The sequence below is a fragment of the Chiloscyllium plagiosum genome, chromosome 18, assembly GCF_004010195.1.
Source record: "Chiloscyllium plagiosum isolate BGI_BamShark_2017 chromosome 18, ASM401019v2, whole genome shotgun sequence".
In the NCBI taxonomy this organism is placed as follows: domain Eukaryota; kingdom Metazoa; phylum Chordata; class Chondrichthyes; order Orectolobiformes; family Hemiscylliidae; genus Chiloscyllium; species Chiloscyllium plagiosum.
The window spans coordinates 47,112,503-47,137,271 of NC_057727.1; the positions used below are offsets into that span (position 1 = coordinate 47,112,503).

Sequence of the window (24,769 nt, forward strand, 5' to 3'; positions counted from 1 at the left end):
GATAAACTAATGGGGCTAAAGACAGATAAGACCCCTTGTCCTGATTGCTTGCATCCTAGGATCCTAAGAGGCAGCTAGAGATAGCAGGTGCATGGGTTTTAATTTGCCAAACATTGTTGGATTCTGGGGAAGCAGAGAATTGGAAAACTGCTAATGTGACACCCTTATTCAAAAAAGGATGCAAAAATCAGGTAATAAAATTGGATTAGCCTAAAATCTATTGTTGGAAAAGTACTGGGTGAATTATTAAGCAAGTATGGGCAGTTGATGGATCAGTGGTCTTCTTGTTGACTATCAAGACGGAGACCCAAATAATGTTTGGGTGACCAGGCTTCAGTTCCCACCATGGTAGATTGTGGAATTTGAATTCAATAAAAATCTGGATTTAAGGGTCCAATGAATCCATTGCTGATTGTTGGAAAAACCTATCTGGTCCACTGAGGGAGGGAAAGTGCCATCCTTACCTGATCTGGCCAACATGTGACTCCAGACCCCCAGCTGTGGTTGACTCTTAACTGCCCTCAGGCAATAAAAACAAAAGTGATACCTACACCCCATGAATGAATCTTTTAAAAAAAAAACCCATCTGGCTCATTAATACCCTTACCCAGTCTAGCCTACATGTGGTTATGTTTTAACTGCCCTCTAACACGTCCCAACAAGCCACTCAGTTAAAGGCAATTAAGGATAGGAATCAAATGCGGCCCAAATCTGTGAAAGAGTGAAAAAAAATGGGAAGAGACCTATTACTGAATTATACTATCAGAGAAGCAACAGTACAGACATATTATAAATCCTGAGTTTGATCTGAAATATTATTTTCTACAAATACATTCAGAATGCCATGTGTCCGCGTGAGAAATAGGTTTGGTATTAACGATGACATGTTAATCCATCACATTTTGTAAATATACAAAACAAGTAATTTACCTTATTTGGTAGTGACCACAACATCTCAATTTCTTCAGATGTGTGGATGTTTAAAAAAAGTTACAGTAAGTTGAACTGATATTGCTTTTCCAGAAGTAAATTACCATCCAAATAGTCTGAAGTTCTGATAAGGCAAAATGGAGTTTAATTATAATCTGGAGTAATTTGTGAGGAAAAGGGCAACTGGCCTGATGTGTATGTGAAGTGGTAATGATAGAAGTAGTTGTAACACAGCACTATGAATTTTCTAACATACAGAATGAACATACCAAATGCAAAATCTCGTGAATAAATGAAAACTAGTAAGGTTTAATTATAGTGTATGTTTATCTTAACTCCAATCTTCATCTTTCAGTTTAGTGTGCACTAAATAATAAATTACAACTAAATCAATTTTAACGATTTTATTTGTGAAAAACTACAAGCAGAATTCATAAATAGACATTTCTATTTGAAGCAGATAAGGAGGAAATAATAAAGTGGCTTCTAATAACATATTCGTGCACATGCCAGTAACAGGAATATATTAACATCTTTTATTTGCTAGACAAAAAGCAGTGTAGATTATAAAGTCCCCAAAACATTTAAGACCTGGAAATAATTTTACCAGCTCACAAAACCACCATGAACACACCAGCATGAAGATTAAAGAAAACAAATCTAGCACGCTGTCAGCCCTATTTAATTTACAGAGCAAAAAACTTTCAAAGCATTATACAGGACATCTTTCTTGGCAAATGAAAATATACCTTGTATAATACAATAACAAAATTCACAAGATTATGTTATGCCACTTTAAACAAGCATTCTATATGGGTCTCCAAAGAACAAAGCTAAGAAATAACAATGTAACCATCTTTACACAGTAAATAAAGGTTACAAGTCATACACAAGAACAGAACTGCTTGCGCATTAAAAAAACTGTTCAGTTCGTTGTCATTTTCTAAATGTTGGCTCTCGAACCCTTTCAAGTTACTTACAAGCATTTTAATATTTCCAGCAAACATTTTATCAATAATTTAAGTTACAATAGTTTATAAAAGTAGACTGAAATATTTTTGGTAAGGCAGATGAAGTGCCACTCTTTCCAATAAGGAGTTTCCAGAAATAGTTAGAAATGTTTTTATACAAGTTTTATTAACTTTGAAAGTGGCTCACTATATTTAAACACTTAACCAATTTCAACTTGCAGAATTACTGTTGCTTTAAAGACGGTTTAAAAAAAGTCTGTGCACCAATTCAGTCTACAGAATATAACATTAAAATAGTGACTAGTTTCCAAGTCATCAACAACATGCCTATTTGGCTGTGTAGTTTCACTTCAGGAGGCACTGCAGAAAAGCTGTCAGGTCCTAAGTTAAAAAAAAACTAGGCTAAGCAGCACATGGAAGCTGGCTATTACCCTACAGGACAGCACCTAACCAAATGAAAATAGTTCTTCAATAGATTGCGGGTTCATTACATTACATGAAAATTGCATTTAGTTTTTGCTGTCCCAGCATCAGTGTGATATTTATTAAACTTCATCTTCCACTCTGATGCTGTAGTATCTATACAGCTAGTGTTCATTTGTTTCTGAAAGCCATCATATTTAAATAAAAATCATTCTCAAGTTCGTCACCTTCTGAGACCACAATATCAAGTAAAGCATTTTGCGTAAACTTTATTTCAAACAATTTAAGTATTAACACTGCACAGAGAAGTATTAAATTGCAGAAATACAATTTACAAGAAAGAAAAACATCCAATTTACAAGAAAGAAAAACATCCAAGTTTGCAAAATCTAAGTGCATTGTTTTGTACAAAGATAAACCACAGTATGGAAGTTACGCAAGTCTTAACAGAAGGGAGCAATTGGTTAATTATTACATGGGGCTGACATGTATACACTATATCCCAGCCTTCATCTGTTACCTATCCACCTCAACACTTAGATATTAAAGGAGCAATGGGAATATCTTCCTGTTAGTGACAATATCAAATAAATACTTAATATTTGATAATTAAATGCAACTTTAACATCAAAACTTGAAGATTAAAATTCAATACATTACATAATGTATTTTAGATAATTTAAGAGTTATTCCAAATGCAACAAATACCATAGTATTAAATAGGTAATTTATATTTTAATTGAAATTTAGAATAAATTTCTTCCATGAAACTCAATTAGTAGTGCTAACTTATCTTTCCTCATGACTTACGATTAACGTGGAAGCAATATTCCACAGTACTTAGTAGAGAACCTCTGTACTGTCATGTAGCGATGGTATGCAACTGCTAGGTTAAGGTCTCTGTAAAATCATGCACTTGGGTATTTATCAAGATAACTGATCACACCCACTGCATCATCATATAAGGCTTGTAATTCATTTTATAATCAGATGATGATCATTGAGTTTCTCAACGTATCATGAAGAAAGAAGCACTACTTCCAATACTGAAACTAGTTATTTAATAACAGAAGGACTTTCTTTTAAACAGGGGCAAAAGCAGAAAACAAAACATGGCATTTAAATCCCAAAAACTTTAAAGTTTTTAATGGATTTTAACAAAACGGGCTGCCAAAGCCAGTCATTAAAAAAATGACATGGAGTGTACAAGAACGAACTGACAGGATAAATTGCAATATGTTGGTTTACGTGCCACAATTTAAATTATCCACAATTTAGTGACCTTCTGTAACCAGCATGGCCATGAACAGTGTGGACTCGAGAAGAATACCAAGCTACAATTTGCTTCCACATTTGGTTAGAGATTTCCTGTTATTACATCCAACAGAAGCAAATTATTTTTATTTATGGAATGCCAAGAGATTCAGCACAACTTTCTGAATCCGGCTCCCATTGTTTGTCCCCCTTTTTGATTTACAGATTTAGCTTTAACTAAACAGATGCTGAAATAATGGGTAAAATACAAATGTTGCTGACTGCTGCTCAAAACTGAAGGTGGACATTAAATATGTCAAAATTTTAAAGTCGCAATGACCAATCCATATTTTAATTGTACAAGTGTAACTAAAGCAGTTTACTTGAAGGTGAAAATACTGTTTCTTCAGAAATTAAACAAATTCTTAGTCATTACCAATGTTGCTTCCAAATATGTATACACTGCTGATATTTACTTCCTTGGTTAAAAAGAAATTAATTACCATTAGTAGAATGCAGTAGATGCATTTTAGCTAAGGGGTTCTGCATTGGATTGCCACTGAAAGATTAAATATCTTTCTTCCCCATTGGTAAGCTGTTTCAGTTTGCATGTCAATATCACATCATGCTGCCAGTTATGAGGCAATGTGTCTATAGGTTAGTTAGGTGGCTGGGAAACTATAGCATTAAAAGTGATTACATTTACAGCACACAATGACACAGTTTTCAGGTAAATGTAAGGAGGAACCCACATCTATTGCTTAATAGACACTGAACTAATTAAGCCATTGTTCAGTTGCCTCAAGTGTACTTCTTCTCAGTCTTTTCTGTTTCTGAGGAGTTAATCCTGAGGACAAGACAGCTTTCATTACAATAGTTTGCAGAACGTGATCATCTCTGCTGGAATGCACTGTCCTAATCTTATCCGTTAAATGCTGCATTTATTTCACAGTGTATTAAGCACCAGTGTTTTATGTGTTGGTTTCTAACAAACTTTTATTCTGTTTAAACCAGTTAGATATTTAACATTTCTAAAATTGCTAATAATCAGCATAGTTGCTGGCAACAAAACTTACAAAAAAGTACATGTTGGAAAGGGTGGAATTTGCAAATGTAATAAATAAAAGTCAAATGTAACAAAATACATAATGTACATGGAAATTGTGCACAGCAGATTTATAAAAAAGTAGATTCAGGAGCACATCCATTATAAATGATTGTTAGGAAAATATAAAACCAAGGGAATACATAAAAAATGTCAAAAGTATTCATTTATACTTTTCACATTGCATGTGCAGGTCTGCAGCCTGGCAAAGCTCAGAACGATTCATCATTTACTGCTGACATTTCACCTTTTGGTGTAGAAGAACGTGATGAACCCTTGTCTGTGCTCTCTGATCCAGAGCTACTTTGGTTCTGTTGCTCAGATCCAGCACTGGATGTGACTGTTGATGATGATGTGGAAGAGGAACGTATTTTTTCTTTAAAGTCTGTTATAATTACTGTAACATTACCCACTGTCACTGCAAGCTGCTGTGCAGTACTTCTGTCTACATTTTTCAGCTTGGGCCTGTAAAAGAAATAAGTAAATACAAGAATAGTATCATTTCAAAAATCAAAATATTTGTATGGTAAAAAAGAATAATTTCGCAGCAAAGTTTCTTAATTGCAACATCCAATATTTGTGAAAGTCACAGCTTAAGAGTTCCTGACAATCCTTTCTCAACTTACAAAAGGCACACATCAATGTACATATTATTTCATTTCTTTAAAGCAAGGAAATAATATTAATGTAAAAGTCATTTAAGGGCTTTCATGCTGAAACCATTAAAGTTGAGTAAAATGAATTTGAGAACATGGAGTAACCCCTATTAGAAATACCTACTCTATGACATCTAAACAAGTTCATATTAAATCTACTCTAACCCTTCACACAAGACTGCCTGTTATTCATTCTATAAATACTTCCACTCAGACAAGGGCTATACATCACATAGACAGTGACATTTACAAATCAGGAGATATAGACATCCACCATGTGTCATCTAAGAAACTCCATTCCAACATAACCACAAAAGGAAGAAGCCTTCATAAACCTGAAACTTACAACATGCCATGCTATAACAAACTCGACATTAGGATAAGCAGGCTGCAGCTTATGACGTATTGTTAAGGTACATCAATTATACTTTAAATAGTAAATGGGTCAAATCAACAATCGAGCATGATCACCTTCACAACCACCACATCCAACTGTCCAACTCCAGACTTATGCACTTGATACACCAGTGATAACGGATCAGGGAGATGTACCAATACAATACCATCTCTCAAAACTGACTTCTCAATAAGACCTGGCTACTCTTGTTTTATAGTCTACAAATCAGCAGTCCCATTACAAATATAAACGCCTGACCAATGAGTAGTAAAATTCACCTATATTGTTATCTCTCACAACACTTCACAACCTCTAAATTCAACAAGAAAACAGAGAATATCTGCCAAATCAAATGCTACCGGTTCTAAGGAAACCAAAATAACAACAGCTCTTTTTGGTCAAATATTACATGGTGAACCACAAAATTCTTACTCAATGTTAGTACATTTCCATTAAATCGCTACCCTTGCACAAAATCTGCATGAAATTAATATTTTAGAACAGTTAAAGCCCATTGCAAAGAAAATCCTTCGTTTGACTCAAGCTGGCAAACACTATATTGCACTGAAAGCTTCTTATTGTTGAAAGAGTAAAAAATTGAGGGGAATTCTTCATCAAATGTCAATAAATTGCTTGATTAGCTTTAATACTTTAGTATTTTGTTTCTTGTGAATGCATAAAAATGTTATGCCAGCTACAATGAGGATACTGATTACATATAAAACCAGAGAAGAACTTGATTAATATTGTTCTCTATATCCACATCCTAAACTACTCTACAAAAGGATACTCCGAACAATAATCACTTATGTTACAAGCAAGTACGGCAGTCAATTTGTGCACAGGTCGATCTCTCAAACAAATAATACTAGTTAATCTATATTTGGTAATGTTGGGCACAAAACTGGGTAAACCCTTTCTTAAAATGAAACACCATAGATCTTTTACTTTTCATCCAAAAAAAGCAAAATATTTCAAATGCCAGAAATCTGAAAAGACAGAAAATTCTGGAAACACTCCGGTTAGATAGAACTAATAGCTGGAAAACAAAAAGCTAACACTCAAGACTCCTTGGAGCTGGATGCACAGCTTGAACAGCTAGCGTAGTGCAGAGCCAGGGAGAAAGTTTGGAGTATTGTGCGCAGTTTTGGACCCCATCTCTCAGGAAGGATATACTGGCCTTGGAGCATGTTCAGAGGAATTTCATGAGAATGGTCCCAGGAATGAAAAGCTTAACATATGAGAAACGTTTGAGGACCCTGGGTCTATTCTCGAAGTTTAGAAGAATGAGGGGGATCTAATTGAAACATACAGAATACTGAATGGACAGAGTAGATGTTGGGAAAATATTTCCACTGGTAGGAGAGACTTAGGACCTAAAGGCACAGCCTTAGAGTAAAGGGAAGATCTCTCAGAACAGAGATAAGGGGAAACTTCTTCAGCCAGAGTGGTGAATCTTTGGAATTCGTTGCTACAGAAAACTGTGGAGGCCAGGTCAGTGAATATATTTAAGACAGAGGTAGACTGGTTCTTGAGTATCAAGGGAAAAAGTGGGGAGAATTGGGTTGAGAAACTTCTCAGCCACGATTGAATAGTGGAGCAGACTCAATGGGATGAATAGCCTAATTTCTGCTCCTATGTCTTATAGAGAGACATGTACAGCATGGAAACAGACCCTTTGGTCCAATCCGTCCATGCCGACCAGATATCCTAACTTACTCTAATCTTTTTCAAGCACTTGGCCCATTTCCCTCCAAACCTTCCCATTCATATACCCATCGAGCTGCATTTTAAATGTTGCAATTGTACCAGCCTCCACCACTTCCTCTGACAGCTCATTTCATTCACGTACCACCCTCTGAGTGAACAAGTATAGTCTAAGGTCTGTAGTAGGTTTGAAGACAAGAGCAGATAACAAAAGGAGATTTTAATTTTAATAAAATTAATAGGTAGATCCAGGAAATATGTAATGACTAAAGCAGAAGTATGACCATAACTTTATGCATCATTTTAACATAATTAAACATTACAAAAGTGCTTCAGAACATGGATCAAAAGAAATTATACTGAGCTACAGATATTGAAACAGATGGCCAAAAAGCTTTTTCAAACCTGTTCATGAGATGTAGGAGTCACTGGACAGGTATGTTCTGGATGACTACAGAGGTTCAAAAAGTTGGAAAACAAAATTGAGAAAAGATGCAGTCCTCAAATAAGGAAAACAGACTGGAGGATTGACTGAGGGATGAACACATGGCCCATGGCATACAACACACAAAACTGGAGCAGAAATAGGCCATTCAGTCCTTGATCCTGCTCTACTATTCTATTCAATAATATCAATGCTTATCCGTTTCTTTCAAAGTCCACAATCCCTTCTAGCCCTCCAATTCTAATGCCTTAAGAGATGCAGAGGCTGGCAACTCATTGTATGTTGAATTGGTCATTCAAGGAAGGACCAGTACTGGTCAGCCAACCACACAATGTTGACGGACGAAAGAGAAAACAAACTTAACTGCCTCTAGGTTGGGTGCAGCTTTACTTTAGAAGCTGCTGGACTGCGAAGTTGTATTGGCTTCACTCTCCCCAGTTATTTTCCAGTTATTGACTGAAAAAAGAATCAGAGTCTGTATGAAATAAGTACAAATCGCTAGAGGTCTGCGCAAGTTGTTTGCATTGACCAATGACTTTGGAATTCAAGTAAAAAATAGTGTCCTGAATGCCTTTAATACAACCCATCATTAAACTGTCTCATGGAGGACTGGCATCTATCACTGAAACGATCAAACTAGCAAATTACAATTCCAATAGATATTTGTTGACTAGATTGCCTTGTAGTTTGTGTTCTGCTAAAGTCACATTCTTGACAATAAATTGTTAATTTTTAAGTTATAATCTTGGGTGTCCAAGATCTGTTAGTTTTAAAGTCTGGTTAGGAACAATTCAGCAATTTTGAGGGTCATGAATGTTTTAATGTTACTGTGTTGCAAATCCAGGGAGTGGGAGGCTGACTTGGTTTGGCTTGCTGTCTCTTTTCCAAAACGCTTCCTGTCAAATTATGACTAGATGAAGCAGATATAGTAGTGTTAGACTCAAACCCACAAAATTCTAACTCAGAATTCAAATCTCTCAAGTGTAAGATCAACTGAATCACTGGTACTAATGTATGTTAACCAGGCATTTGGATGGGTACATGAATAGGAAGGGTTAGAGGGAGATGGGTCAAGTGCTGGCAAATGGGACTAGTTTAGGTTAGGATATGTGGTTAGCATGGGTGAGTTGGACCGAAGGGTCTATTTCCGTGCTGTATATCTCTATGACTCTAAGACTATGACTGAAAATATCTTCTTTGGTTAAACTGGTTTCCATTAAACTTTAGTAACTTTGAGCTAGCGTTTGAATGTTGTCCCTATTCACAAAGTCAGGAATGTGAACTGACAGATGCATTTAAAGCAATGAACTTAAGCTAGTGCAAATCTATGATTTGTTAGGATATAATTTGGTAGCATATCAATTTGTAGACATATCCACATATTCAATTCATAAGACTGGCTTCATTTCAAGGTCGCTAATCTCACTGTGGAAAACAACTGTATATCATTGACTGTGGTACAATAAACGACAATAAACATGGTTTCTTTTTTGTTTGCTTTATTGTTATACCTTAGACTCTGTAGGTCAATACTTCCCATGTGAAATCAATGTTTACAACCAGGAATTACAGAAGTACCTTGGCATACTGCACCTGACTTTGAGCTTCATTCCCTTGACCAGCAACTGGGAAGCAAAGGGCAAAATTCTGAATGCTAACAATACTGAAAAAGCAGTTGTCAAACTGCATAAAATTACAAATCAGGTCACATATTTCAATGTTCAATTTGTTGTGAAGACAGAATAGTCTCAACTTATGAGATCATAGTTTTCTGCCTGAAATGCATCTCCATGTTTATGTAAAACAAGTACTGAATCAAGATTACAGAGGAAAATACTGCAGATGCTGGAATCCTGGCAACAAAACCCTGGAACTCCCTATCAGTACAATGACTGCCCCTAAATTCCAAGGACTGCAGCGATTCAAACAGCTCAATACTACCTCCTCCAGAGCAAGTAGAAATGTGCAACAAATGCTGGCCTGGCCAACAATGTCCACATCCCATGTATGTATTATTAAAAACAATTAATGATGTGCTCGCTGGGTTCTGGTAGCTTTATACCATATCCAGACTAGGCAAAAATTAACACATTAATTCAAATAGAGTTGTACCAGTGATCTTGTAGCCTCACTGATTTTAATGGGAGTGCCTTTGGAGGGAGAATCCAAAATGACAAAAGACCAGCCATGGAAATATGTTACTTTTTTCAACAGAAACACCAGGGCAATATATGAAAAGTAACACTTCTGATGTCAGAAATATTGGATTATCTGAGATAATAACATCACCAATGCTTATTTCAGAATAGTACATAATTAGTCAAAGGTGCATGCATAAGTGAAGAGGATCAGATCCAGGGGGTGATTTTATTTTTAATCAATTTAAGATGCTGAAGAGATACTACTCAAAGTATTATGCAAAGAAGTTGTGTTCCAGCCTTACCAGATCCATCAAGCAAGTTCTAAGCCATACTAAGTACATAGTTGTTTTCTATTAATTAAGAACATCAGCACTCCAATTAAGGTCAAAAAACAAAATGTTTCACGCTGCACTTTGGTAGGCAATTAGAACAAGTTACCTTGAAGTGTGTAAGCTGTCAGTTTTTGTTGCAGCTTTCCCGGACTGTATACTGTTAATTTCACTAGGAGGTCCTTTTTCAAGCTCCATTTTCGGCCTGAAAATAAAACCACACCATTGTCTTCACTGAATTCCAAAGTATACCAATACTGCGTTCTATGACAGAAATGTTATCTAATTATCAAAGATTGAGAAACAATTTTCGACGAAGCACAAATATTTCGAAAATTGGATTTTACTTAATCTACCAGTGGAATCCTAAACAGTAAATATGCTCCCTAACATTTAATAAGCCATTAATCATTCATTAAATTCAAAATAGATTTATACTAAAAACTGAGTGATCAAAATTTGTGATGACTACTTCGAAAAAACAAATCAAGCCACTTTCTATGCCTTGAGGTACAAAACTGCTTTCAATGGAATTTCAGGCTGTAATTTCTTTGTTGAATTTGCCCTGGTTATAATGATGCATAATCAACATTACCATAGTTGTCACATTACCACAATGTTCACTGCTGTTCTGGCACAATTTTTGATGAGAATGGTACACCTATACTACACGTCACATTGCTGACCACCTGAAAGCATACCATAAGCCAGCCTGCCACGAGTTAAACAAAAATGAGAGCCTTCATACAGCTTATATAGATTAGTGGACAAGCACAAAAATGGAGTATAATGTGAAGAAGCATGAAATTTTCACTCTTCCTTCCAAAGTGGGAGTGTTTTTCTTTTGAAAAGATGAAAAACCAGGGAAGACTGATATTTGAAGCTGCTTGGTGCCCTTGTAGATGATTCAGCAAGTTAACAAGTATAGCAAGCAGTAGGAAGGCAAATGGCATTTTATTACAAGGTGGTTGAGTATAAGAACAGGTGGCGTTGTCGCAATGATGTAGGGCTTTGTTAAGATTATCTCTGAAATATTACGTATTGATTTTAGTCTCTTGACCCAAGAGCAGATGCATGGAACGGTTGATGGGGTGGGGCACAAGTTTTCACCTGGTTGATACCTGGGATGAGGGCTATCTTACGAGAATATGGAGGAATATAAAGTCATTTTATTGAAATGTATATGATTCTTCAACAGGAAAGCTGATCATCTGGGCTGAACTCTAGAACTAGGATAAAGGGCATAATCAGTGAGGACTGAGATGAGAAACAAATGTTTTCATCAAGGGCAATAAATCTTTCGAATTCTTTACTCCAGTGAACTGTGGAATATATTCACTCACTCATTCAGCATCAAGAATGAGATTGGTACAAACAAAGAACAGAGGGACAGAAGAATAAAGTAGAGCTGATATTAAAAAAAAAGCAAAACGGCTTTAATGAATGGCAGAGTAGGTCTAAAGGGCTTTATGGAAAAGCGCAGCAGGTCAGGCAGCATCCAAGGAGCAGGAGAATCGACGTTTCGGGCATGAACACATTTTCAGCTCTGATCTCCAGCATCTGCGGTCCTCACTTTCTCCAAAAGGGCTTTATGGACTACTTTTGATCCTATTACTCGTGCCCTTTTGAACTTAAGCACATTGCAGTATGTTTCTGGAGAAAGCTGCACCAACATACTACTATTCCAATGCTTCTGAACTGTCAGCAAGTATTGGAGTGTAAAACCTGACAGATCATAACCTATTGGGCTTATTAACAAACCTCCCAAAAATATCCTCAAAATCGAAATTATAGTTAAAAGCGTTCAGTTCATCTATAATTCATCTAGAGAAAGCTTATTGCCACATATAAAAACCAGAACCTACTCAAATAGTTTGATAATTCCACTTACTTTATCTTTTTATTGCTGTTCTTTTTGCTTGCATTTGAGCTTACTTCTTTCTCTTTGTCAGGCTTATCTTTTTCAACTTTTTCCTTCTTCTCTTTTTTTGGAGGTGGAGGTGTTGCATACTGCTGTGCTACTTGTTGTGCAACCAACTGTGAGTTTATTCTTGGTTTTCTGCAATTCAAAATGAGGCATTCGTTTTACTAAGTGCATCAACATTTATCCAAACACATTACACATGACATGGCAGCTTACAAAAATCAAGGAGATACTCCGAGGCTAAATTCATACTTAACTTGATCTGAAAACATTCAGCCACATGTGTGAAATATGGCTCTCTCTCCATATTATATTACAATTATGTAACTGCCCATGAAGTTTCACACAGCTGTACACAAAGGTGATGCTGAAGCAAATAATGACTAGCAGCAATGACCAATGAATTGATCAAACAACCAGGTTTTAAGGGTGATCTTAAAGAACAAAGAGGTGGAAGGATTTAGTCAGGAAGTTCTTGAGGAGGAGGCCTGGATGTCTGAACATTTTTCAAACTCCAAAATATTTTTAAGACCTTAATTACAAATGAGCAATTCTCGAGCTAGAGTTTTATAATATTTTTTGATAAATTTTATACATCATGTTCCACCCAGGTGGAGTAGGAAAAAGGTGAATACATGGGGTTTGGAATGAGAATAAAATGTGAGGCGAGAGAAGATTATAAGGAGATAATTGAACATCACAGGTAGAAAACCAAAATTTCAGAGCCTGGAGATGACAAAAATAGGGTCAAAGTTTCTTTGAGGGCTCATGAGATTTTCATAAAGGCCAATTGTTGATTTTTAACATTTGGTTTAAAGAGGTTTCTTTATCATTGCTCAGTATTGTCATGTAGCAACATGACAACCTGTATTTTTGTTGATTTGTGGGCTATGGACTTAAGGCATTAAGAGATAAAAGAATTCATAATACCTTTAAAAAAAATCACCTATCCAATAAACCTGCCTCAAACATATTTACGCCCTTCTTAAATAAGGAGACCAAGACTGTACAGCATGAATATCCCACAGGCCATGGTGTTTTATTGTGCCAATTGAAATAAAAATCATAAGCTAACAACAGCAAATTTTTAATCTTTGAAATAACTTAGGCGCAATTCTGCTCTAAACTAAATTACCCTAAATTTGCCTGGCTGTGGTCCTCAGCAATGGCAAAGCATTTTCATTGCATTAGTGCAAAGCTGAAAGATTTTAATAGCTATTACTCTTTTTACTGCATCTCAGAACTCAATTTCAAATTCTTCAAATAAAAATTCATTCACAGGATGCTGGCATGACTGGCTAGGCCAGCATCATTGCCCATTTCTAACTGCCCAGAGAGCAGTTAAGAGTCAATCATATTGCTGTAGGTCTGGAGTCATGCATATGGTAGACTAGGTAAGGATGGCAGTTTTCTTCCCTAAAAGGACAATAGTGAATCAGGTGGGTTTTCCTGACAAACAATAATGGTTGTGTAGTCATTATTAGGCTCTCATTTCCAGCTTTTTCTACTATAAACCTCAAATGCCACTATCTGCCATGGTGGGATTACCTAGGTCTCTGGATTAATAGTCCAGCTGTAATATTACAAAGGCCATCACTACCCCACACACAAAAAAACAACTGATCTAGCATATTAATCTAGCACAGCTTTTGTTTATAGAAGAGATGTCAAACCGCTGCAGCGTATGTGGGTAGGAATATTTCCTGCTTGTGCTCCTAAAAACTCTCACCGAATTTCTTGGTCATGCTCCCTTGTCCTAGACTTTTAAATTCATTGCTCATTTTCTTTAATACATGTCTTTCACTGCAACAGACAGTAAATATACTTTCAAAGTAGTTCTGGATTGTAAAGCATTTTGGGGTGACCTAGGTCATTAAAAAAACACAAAAATGAAAGTGTTTTATTTATGTTTGGAGTTTTAGTATATATAAAATGGTTTCATGGTCACTGCACCTCAATTTATTACATGTGAAACATGTTGAAATGTGCTAAACATAAATGCATTTTATCCCCCCAGTATAAACAGAACTGTTCAGTACTAACTTATTTTGTTAATGGTGCTCATTATACAAGCCTTTCCCACAATTATTTTCCACACAGCAGCCCCTGAACTTATGCATCCTAACATAGATACTCCACACATTCATTCTGCGTATTAAGTTTTTCTGGATCCCAATTCGGTGCATATTTTTTTGTTGACTGGTTTAAAACTGTTCTCTCACTTTGCAGAACCTACCCATTTGTTGCAATATCCTCCTTTGCCAAACTTCAGCCACTTTGCATCTCATCTCTCACCCAAGCTCATGCACCACCACTCACTTTTTTGTTCACCTTGTCTTTGATAAATATTAATGACTTGAACTTGGATACACAGGGCATAATTTCAAAGTTCACAGATGAATGAATCTCAAATTATGCAAACAATGAGGTGGAGGCAAATTAAAGATGTCATTACAACAGGCTTACTGGCAAAATGGGCAGACATATAGCAGAAGAAATTTGGTGAAGAGAAGTATGAAGAGGTATTAACTCCTTTCATTCTTCCTCCCAAAATATACAAAATTAAATGCACAATTTTAAAAAGGTTTGAGGATAAATGGAGACAGGTTTTTTGTAAACATGGCAGGCAAAGTTAGCGGTTTAAAAAACCTTGAGATCCTTGGCTTTAGTTTCAGAGGACCATAGCACTGTTCTCTCATTAAACAAACAGTTGGTGATGAGTTTAATCTGAAGATCAGCTTGCCTCCGGTGAGAAGCAAGGCTAAGACTGGACTTTCCTGGTGACAGGTGGCAGGAAAACTGAACCCGTGCTTTTGGCCTCATACTGCAATGCAAACAAGTCATCCAGTCACCTGAGCTAACCAACTTGTCAGCGAAACTTCAATGGTGGGCAAGCTTCTAGAAGCAAATCTGTAGGGTAGAATTTGTAGTCACATGGAGAAGTGTGATTTTTTTAAAATAAAAGAGCTAACATGGATTTCGAAAGGGGAAATTGTGTTTAATTTTTTTTAAAAAGGAAGGAAACAAAGATTCAACAAAGGTGATGCAGGTTAATTTTATTGTCACGTGTACTCTACTATAAAAGCACAGGAGTGCAGTGAGAGGATAATGTAGCCACAGGAGACACCCCATCTTAGGTAAAAGTGCCTAGATACAGAATCTTAAGAACAAAGTTAAGGCATGGCGTATATGAACTTCAAAAAAGGTATTCAATACAGCACACAAAGTATACTTGCAAAAAATGTTGTGGCTCATGTAATAAATGGGACGATAGCAATGTAAATACAACACTACTGTTTCTTATTATTCAGTCAGTGGTTAATGGGAATGTTGCAGACAAGTGGAAGGTTTTTGTGGAGTTCTCCAGCAGTTAATAGTAGTGAGACCCTTGCCTACCCTAATACGTATATCAGTGGAACTTGGTGTGCAGGGAACAATTTCAAAGTTTATGGATAACACTAGACTTTTAGATGGAGCACAACAGTGTGGAATTACAAAAGGACAAAGACAAATTTATAGAGTGGGCAGCGAGGTAATAGATGGAAATTAATGATGTATTTTGGTCAGAAGACCACAGACAGAAAAAAAAAAACAGGGTTTACAAAGCTTAAGCAGGTACAAGAGCAGAGGGTCCTGGGGGTATATGTGCATACACATCAGTGAAGGTGGTGTGAACAAAATATAAAGTTTAAAGTACCCTGTGCTTTATAATTAGGGTTAACACATACTATTAGACCTCAGCTTGAGTATTGTGTTTAATTATAGGCAAAGGATGTGAACTCATTGGAGACAAAGTACAGAAGAAATTTATAATTATGATTCCAAAGATGAGAAACTCCAGTTTTTGTCATAGATTAAAATGTTGCAATGGTTCCCTTAGATGCAAAGACAAGAAAGCGAGATCTGATACAGGTTTTTTAAATAATGGGAAGTTTGAATAGAACAGATAGCAAGAAAAAAGTGTTTCTGTTTGCAAAAGGATCAAGAATGAGAGGGCTCACATTTAAAATGATTTACAATTACAAATATAGAAAAAAAAACTTCATACTCAAATTGTTTGGGTCCAGAGTGCATTGCCTGGGAAGTGGGGTGTAGACAGAGTCAACTGAAGCAGTCAGTAGGGCACTGGATGATTACTTGATTAGCAAAAGGTATGGAAAAGACAAGTGAATGTCACTAAATCATGATGCTCCTCCAAGAGCTAGGGAACATGATGAGTCAAATGCTTCTATAATTCTGAAACCACCTTGGATGAAACTCCCAAATTTAATTATGACTCCGTTACAGACTAGCAACCGAAATAAAGTTTGGGAATCCAATATTTTTAGTAATCAAATGGTCTATACAATTTTATGGATTGTACAACCAACATTTATAATTCCAAATCAACAAAGTAAAATAGAATCCAAGATAGATATTGCAAGGTAACATTCAAATATACCAGCAGACAAACAGATTTACCAACAAACTTTGGTTGGGCACAATGCCCTGCATGTTGAATGGCAGGTACAGCCAAGATGAATCCCACAGATTTGATAGTAATTGCCAACTAGGTGGATTGCTGAGTCATAACCAGGCTCTTCAACACAAATCTTTCTCAGGGATTTCACTCTTCAACCTTAATACTCTATTTCCCGTTTTCCTCGAATGTCTCTTTGACTTGGAAAGCGAACACTTTTTCACCACCTGAAGGTTCCACCTCAGCTTCCGAATGGTATTGCTAACAACTCCCTGCTTTATCTTAAGCTCCTTCTCAGCTTCACCAGGACTTCTGCCTGAGCCCTGCTTACATGGAACTGCTCACATCACCAATAATTTTCTTCATTCTTCTATTGGTGGTCACATCCTTTTGGCTCTGTTCAGTGTCTCAGGAGGTTTCGTCTTTCTTCCTGGCTCCTGTTAACTTTGGTGGTTTTACTTTCTTCTGGTTTCACAATTGTTTTTTTCTCAAAAAGTCCAAACCCCTCCTGGATATGATCTTTGGTGTTTATTTCTATTCCAGTTACCATTTTCATAACTACATCTCTTCAAATGTCTCAAACCACCTTTGGAACCAGCTTTTCTCCATGCTCTAACACCACTTTTGGTCCAGTAGCCTCTTCTTTATGAAGTCTAGATTGGATCTCACAACACCTAGTTTTCATGTCATATCAGAGACTGAATTCTTTAATACGAACGCAAACAGGCCCAAAATAGAGCTTGCAGAGCTGGAAATGCTCCTGTGCACACAGCGAGATTAGACCTTTAACTAGGAACCCTACTGGAGCCTAGTCAGGCAAATTTCATAATAAAAGATGTGGGATACAATGCAAAAAAATTATTAAACTTTGGTAGTTACTGGTTATATTCTACTCCAATTGTTTGCAGTCAAATTTTAGACACTACTTGGGAAGGATATTAAGGCTCTGGAAAAAGTACAAAACGATTTACAAAGATAATTTCAGGAGTACATGGAAAGAAGAGAAATGATGAGATTATTCTACTTTGAATAAAGGCTTTAAATGTTAAAGGATTATGTAGGTGCCCAAGATTATAACAAGCTTTGAAGCAATTAAGGAGACACTGCTTCCAGCTGAGTTTAGTAAACATGGGTGCAGATTTAAGGCTGATGCCAAAATAACCAGGGATGCAAAAGAATTTTAAAAATATATAACAACTGCTGTGATCTGGAATGCAGTGCCTCAAACCCAACTCTGGACAGTACATTCAAAATAAGAATTGAGTGAAAGCTTCAAGAGAAAATAATTGGTTACTATGAAGAAAGTATCTAACTGGACAGGTCAAACACTCGACAGAAATATGATGAACTGAATAGCCTCCACGTTGAGTCCAATATATGATTCTAGAAAACAGCTTTTATTGCAAAGAATCATGATTCTGCCTGACTTATGTCTTAAACTATTAGAGATGCAATGCAAATGCCTTGAAGGAAACTTTCAGAATGCCAATCACGGGACATTTTGAACTGAATGAGATGACTTGAGCCACTGGGCAAAAGTGAGGACTGCAGATGCTGGAAACTATAGATCAGAGTGGTGCTGGAAAAGCACAGCAGGTCAGGGAGCATCCGAGGTGCAGGAAAATCGATGTTTTGAGCAAAGGCCCTTCATCAGGAATGATTCCCGATGAAGGGTTTTTGCCTGAAATGTCGATTTTCCTGCTCCTCTGATGCTGCCTGATCTGCTGTGCTTTTCCAGCACCACTTTGATCTAAACTCTGACTTGAGCCACTGATCTGCTCTAAACATTTCATTCAATTTGAGACTAGGGTGGGTTGCTTCGGTGGGGCGGTGTGGACTTGTTGGGCCGAAGGGCCTGTTTCCACATTTAAGTAATCTAATCTAATCTAATCTAAATGACTGTAGAATAATGCAGAAAACAACCTCTTATCAAAACAACAAAAGGGAGTACTGCTTTGGGTAAAGGCAAGACTTTTCACGTATTAGCAATATTCTGTCTCACAGCAATCAGACATATTATCAATATTTGTTTTCAGTGAGCCCTACCATAACTATAATGTAGATTTCTTTTTCAGCAGATTGATGATTCAAATCTTATTTACTATTAACCCTAAGGCAATATTCAATCATATTTCATGCAAAGTTTTTTTCATTACTTTTACCTTCCTTCTAGAGATTGAGACATTATGTATTGCATTTCCATAAACAAAATATGACCTTATATATGCAATATTTACTAGATAGGAAACAAACGTGTTACACTAGGGAATAAACAATTCCCAAGTTTATTACTTTGAAAACATCACTTAGCAGATGTTGCAACACAGATCACTGACGTGCCAACAAGTGGTAGCAGCAAGGTTTGTGTTTACTTCTCTGCATAATTCCAATTTTGGCTATGTTATTAGGAAGGCATTAAACTGACGTTTGGCACCATCTAAGATGGTGAGGGCAAGAAAAGCAAACAAGTAATTTTTACAAAGCTGCAAGCAGTTGGTTGACATGTAGAAGCCAAGGCAGATCACCTAACATCTTAGTTAACAAATTGGTGGTGGGAGATAAGAAAGAGTGCCAGAGAGAGTATGACTCGCTAGAAGGTCTCTTTGTACCTGAGGAGAATGGTTTTTAATAAAAATAAATAGAAAATCATTTAAAAAGCATAGCACAGATATTTAAAATCAATAAGGAGAAAAAGGCACTTGGTCCTGAAAGACTAGATTAGCACAACATAAAAGACACACTGGACATAGGATGAATCTACTCTTCCTTCTTACAGATCTCAAAATTTTCCAAGTTATAGTTATATTTCACCAATACACTGTAGCAATAGTGGAGGGAAAAAGAAACAATTTTAGCACAGAGATAAATAGGTGCAATGTAAAGCAATGTATCTGTCAGCACACTAGTTTATACTCATTTACACTAACTTAGCTAGTACACAAGCTACACCATTTTGAACCATCAACTATTGTTTGAGTTATTTTGATTAAAATATTAAAATAATCTGAGAAATAATAAAATTAATTCGGTCATTCACTTCTTAATCTAATTATGTAACGTTCTATATCACCACAGCCGCATTAACAGGTCAATGCAACAAAAGTGATGAAGATTAAACTGATGCGGTCTGAGAAAGATGTGCACATTACCAAATCAAAGGTGCATTGGAGCAAGCACTGAAGTGCTGAACTTGCAATTTCTGTCATTCTGGTTAATTCCATTCCAATCCAACGCAAATGTTTAAAGATGACTCACATGCAGCCTGTTATGACTCTAATGGGAGGACTGTACTGGAAATCAAGTCCTACTACTCCACACACCATACCAAAATGTAAAAATGTTTTAGTTAAATCACTAAAATAATAAAATTATTTCTCCTTCTTAGTGTCACCCAGAACAAAAGGGAGACTTTCATCAGGTTTCTTCAGTAACCTCAAAACTAACTTTATTATAAACAACCTGTGCTTACAGTAAGAGGCTAAAATCTGATCAACAACCAAGCTAATACTACTTAGAATTAAAATACCACTTCACACCCAAATACAGGACAATACAACTGCAGAAATTACATGTATTTTGAAGAATAAAGTAAATGGAAGTAGTCTAGGTGGAGCTAAGGGTCAAAATTCAAAAGGATCAAGTTAAGACTTCTCATAGTCGGGACAAGATCACAATGCTGACAGCCATAGAATCAATGGCAGACCTTTAAACCAGGTTTAGATTCAAATGACATCTTAAAATGAAATTAATTGTTCAGCACAGAGTTTAACGGCAAGTAAAAGATACTAATTTAAGAATTTTCTCAGGCTCCCAGACGATATCAACTGAGCAAGACCTGTGCAGCTTGTCCTATGCATGGTTATATTTTCAGGAGAGAAATTTTTTTTTGGCTGACAAATTCTAGGAGATTTTTTCTTCAACTGACTGGGTGCTTATTGAAGAACAATAAGAGGCTGCTGCCATTGCTGCTGCAAGGCAACCTTCAGCGCAGGGCCTCTTTCACTAACTATCTGATGAAGGAGCAGCACACTGAAAGCTAGTGCTTCCAATTAAACCTGTTTGACTATAACATGATGTGGTGTGATTTTTAACTTTTCCAAAGTTTGTCAAGCAATTAAAGCCATAAAACTGATTACTTATCTCTCAAGAGTTTGGTTGTCTACTTTCCACAAGTCAACTGACTTTTCCTAAATACATAACAACCATCTTCTGATATTTCAGTTGAGAAATCATATGGTAAACCCTCTTCAACCCAGAAATTTCTAGACAATTCAATTTTCTTTACAATTAATGATTCTATTACTTAAAACTTGGAAATAATGGAATACTCAAACTAAACATGAAACAACTTAGTCTTACAAATGCCTTTCCTTTGGGGCTCAGAGTTTTTAAAAGTCTGCTCCCCATTCAGGAGGTAAGACAGCAGCACAGCGCGTGAGACCCCGCCCTGTCCAACGTTTCTTTCCGCCCCCACCCCACCCCAACCTCCTCTCCAGGGCAGCCGGACTGTACACGAACAAGACTGCTGCTGCTTTTGTGTGGTAAGTCTCCAAATAGCACACAATGTTGGAGAGATTATCTGGGGAAGGTGGGGTTTAGGGTACACCCCTCTGTAGAACTCCATGGAAAGTGTGGGAAGAGACAGAGGGCGGGAGGTCAGTCATTTGTTGGAAAAACGCCTTTGATGTAATGTTTGTATCGGGACCTTGAGATCTCCTTCGGACAATCAGATTTTCAGATAATTGAGTTTCCTCTGTATATCCAAATGTCATACAAACAGATATCTTTACTAGTCTTGTCAAGTCCATTTCCAGGTAAGTTATATAAAATTATGACTAATTTCATATTAAATTTCTCATGCCACCTTTACCAATGGATTCTGAAGTCCAATGTCTGTAGTATCTGATCTGAAATGCTAACAGTTTCTCAATGTTGTTTCAATTTGATCTTATCTGCTGAACGTGGCTTGCCATGAGTGGTCCTGCATTATCCATTGAGAGAATTTTGGCCAAAATAAAAGTTCCAATAGCTTTCATTTGGTAACCTGATTTACAAATTCTTTACACAATTATATCACTATAAGTAATCTATCATTTTTATAGCTGTGGACAAAGTTAAGCCTCAAATACGTGGTAATTTACTTAGGACGAAAATTCCTTCAGTCGCTGTTTTTGCTTTAATTACATGACGTGCTATTTTTTTCCAGCGAATTTTTTGAAAACAACAGGACATTTTTGGTAAATCTAATGTACAAAATTATGCCTAAATAAAGCGGATTAAATCAAGAGTAATCTTAAATTAGAAGCACAATATACAGTTTTCACATAACTAAGACCCAGTGTGCCTTTGCACATGTCCAATCATTTCAAACTTATCTACTAAAAATATCTTAAAATTCAATTTTAGCCTAAGCAACATAAAATTCGATGCTGCGATACTTGATCTGATTCCTAGATCTCAATGTTCCACATGGAGTATATTACAAACTTTTTTTTTGAAACTTGACAAGACTGTCAAAATGGCCACTACTTCTGATCTTTGGCATTCAAACTTTCAGAAAATTCTAAATCTCAAGTGATTCCTAATTAAGTATAGATATATAGATATTCACAACAATACCGTGAATTATATTTTTTGTACTGATTTATCCTTAAACAAAGGAATAGAAATTCTATCCAGTCTATTTCCCTGTACAAAATGGAAATTCAATGCGCGTGTGATAAACATGAACAGATATTACTAATGTTCATGGAAGGAATGACTTTGAGGAAGGGTTGGACCTGTAACCATTGGAGGTTAGAAAATGAAAGGTGGCCTTACTCAAACAAGATTCTCAGATTGTTCGATTGGATAGATGTTGAGGGGATACTTCGTCGTTTGAGGTATGTATAACTTAATGGCATAGTTCAAAATTAAATGATTTAAGACAAAGACAAGAAGGATTCTTTTTCCTAAGGAGTCTGTTAAATCTTTAGAAACCTCTTTAACAGAGAGTAGTGTGGAGGCCAGATCATTAAATATATGGCTAGACTGTATTAGGCAGATTGTTGATTGGCAAGAGAGTTAAGGAAGTCAGGCTGCAAAGTACAGCTAATGCCACAATTGGACCAGCTATGAACTTACTGAATACAGAGCAAACCCAAAAGCCAAAAAAGGCCTATTCCCTGATCATACAAAGGGATATAGACACATTGAGTGTGTGGGCAATGTTGTGGATGGAGTATAACATGGAGTACGAGAACTTTTCATCTTTCTACAAGATAAAACAATTTTTTTAATAGATGTTCAAATACTGAATACTGATGCTCAGATTGACTTTGATGTGGAGGAGCCGGTATTGGTTTGGTGCACAAGGTTAAAAAATCTCAACACCAGGTTATAGCCCAATAGGTTTATTTGGAAGCACTAGCTTTCAAAGTGCTGCTCCTTCATCAGGTGGTTGACTTTGGCCTATTTGTACAATAAACTGAAAATTTTCCAACTGATACAGCAATTAGGAAAGCATATAACTCGCCATTTCTTATTGCAAAGGATTTGAAGTGGATTGATGCAATTGGCAAAGGCTTAAACAAGACCACGTGCCATTTTTGTCTACACAGCTAAAAGGAGATACTTTGATTCATTACACTGAAAGCTCACTAGATTAGTTCGAATTGAAAGGACTTTCCCTACATTGAGTAAATTAGACCTAAACTCTCTGAAGAATGACAGATTACTCTAATTGAAGCATGCAAATTCTGAAGGACTTGTTAGGATAGTCACGGACGTAGTTTCCCCTTACTGGGTAATCTAGAACATCTGTCTCAGGATAAAAGAATTAACCATTTGTAGCTGATATGAGGAGCAATGTAATAATTCGAAGGGGTGATAATCTTTACAACTCCCAGACAGTGTGGATGCTCCGTTGTTTTATATATTTAAAGATTGATAGACCTTTAGTGTTTCAAGGTTTAGGCAGACATCAGGCTTGCTTATAGAAAATGGCAGAGCAAGCTTAACTCCTGATCCTGTTTCTTGTATTTTTGTCAATTATATGGTAATCTCTGCCTGTAAAGCATGTAAGGCAACATTTTTCATTGTATTAAATCTTGGAACATGCGACAGTAATAAGTCAAAAGTGCTGCAAGCCTGCATACTGGCATCTTTCAACTTGTTCTGAAACAAACCAAAATTTTCCACACAAATGAAATTCATTTTCTGAGACAAGGTCAGCACTTTGGTTCTATCCCCCAAATGTGAAAACAGGAAGTTGAGGTTTTTGCAGTCAAAGTTAATATTGCTGGAAAAGTAAATACTTCCTTACCCTCTAACATTTAGCTTCAAATTTGGAATGTCCCTACAAATATTCATATATCCCAGTAAATTCTTGCCTAATATCTAAAACACTCAAAAGAACCCAAGACAACATCAAAACATTTCCCTTCACTGCTACCATTCTCACTTTTAATATGAAATGTCAAAGGTCCAATAAGATTCCTTAGTCTTAACTTCAGAGATTGCCATGCCGCTGCATCTGTAAAGTTCTGCTCCTTGCCTGATTGAAATGCATCAATAATTCCTGGGAATAGGCACATGACCTAAACATGACACTCCATATAACCCTAAAACTAAATAGCTCATATTTAATATCTACATTCAGAACAGAATGACTACTTGTCATCAGACCGTCAAACTGCTTATGGAGCTTAATCAAGGCACCAGTCATTTCTGTGGAAAGGAAAGCAAATCTCTTGAAGCATTAACTTGTGCATTTACCAATAATTCAGAAAAATTTACAATAAAGGCCCATTTTCCCAAATGATTAAAATTCAGAATTTATCTTCTGAACAAGTAATTACTCTGACATATAGTATTGCTCTGATTTCCTTCAACTGCATACCTAATTTGATCCTGAATATTGGCACCCATTCTTGCCTCAAAAATCTAATCCCAAAAACGAATTCAACATCATTAAATTCTCTTTTGTCTTTGTTTTAAATCTAATTATTCAATTTGATATCTATGGTATCTTATGCTGGACCACTGCAA

General features: G+C 36.4%; 1 protein-coding gene across 1 annotated transcript in view; it reads right to left on the reverse strand.

Annotated features, from left to right (window-relative positions):
• Window positions 1-1,319: 1,319 nt before the first annotated feature.
• The window catches only part of rybpb (RING1 and YY1 binding protein b), a 104,563-nt gene continuing 81,113 nt past the window's right edge, over window positions 1,320-24,769 (reverse strand). Inside the window, exons 3-5 of the mRNA XM_043708352.1 lie at window positions 12,250-12,417; window positions 10,468-10,563; window positions 1,320-5,148 (exon numbers count right to left, since the gene is read on the reverse strand). Of these exons, the coding sequence (XP_043564287.1) occupies window positions 4,896-5,148; window positions 10,468-10,563; window positions 12,250-12,417 (517 nt within the window). The 3' untranslated portion in view covers window positions 1,320-4,895. The remainder of the gene's footprint in view (window positions 5,149-10,467; window positions 10,564-12,249; window positions 12,418-24,769) is intronic.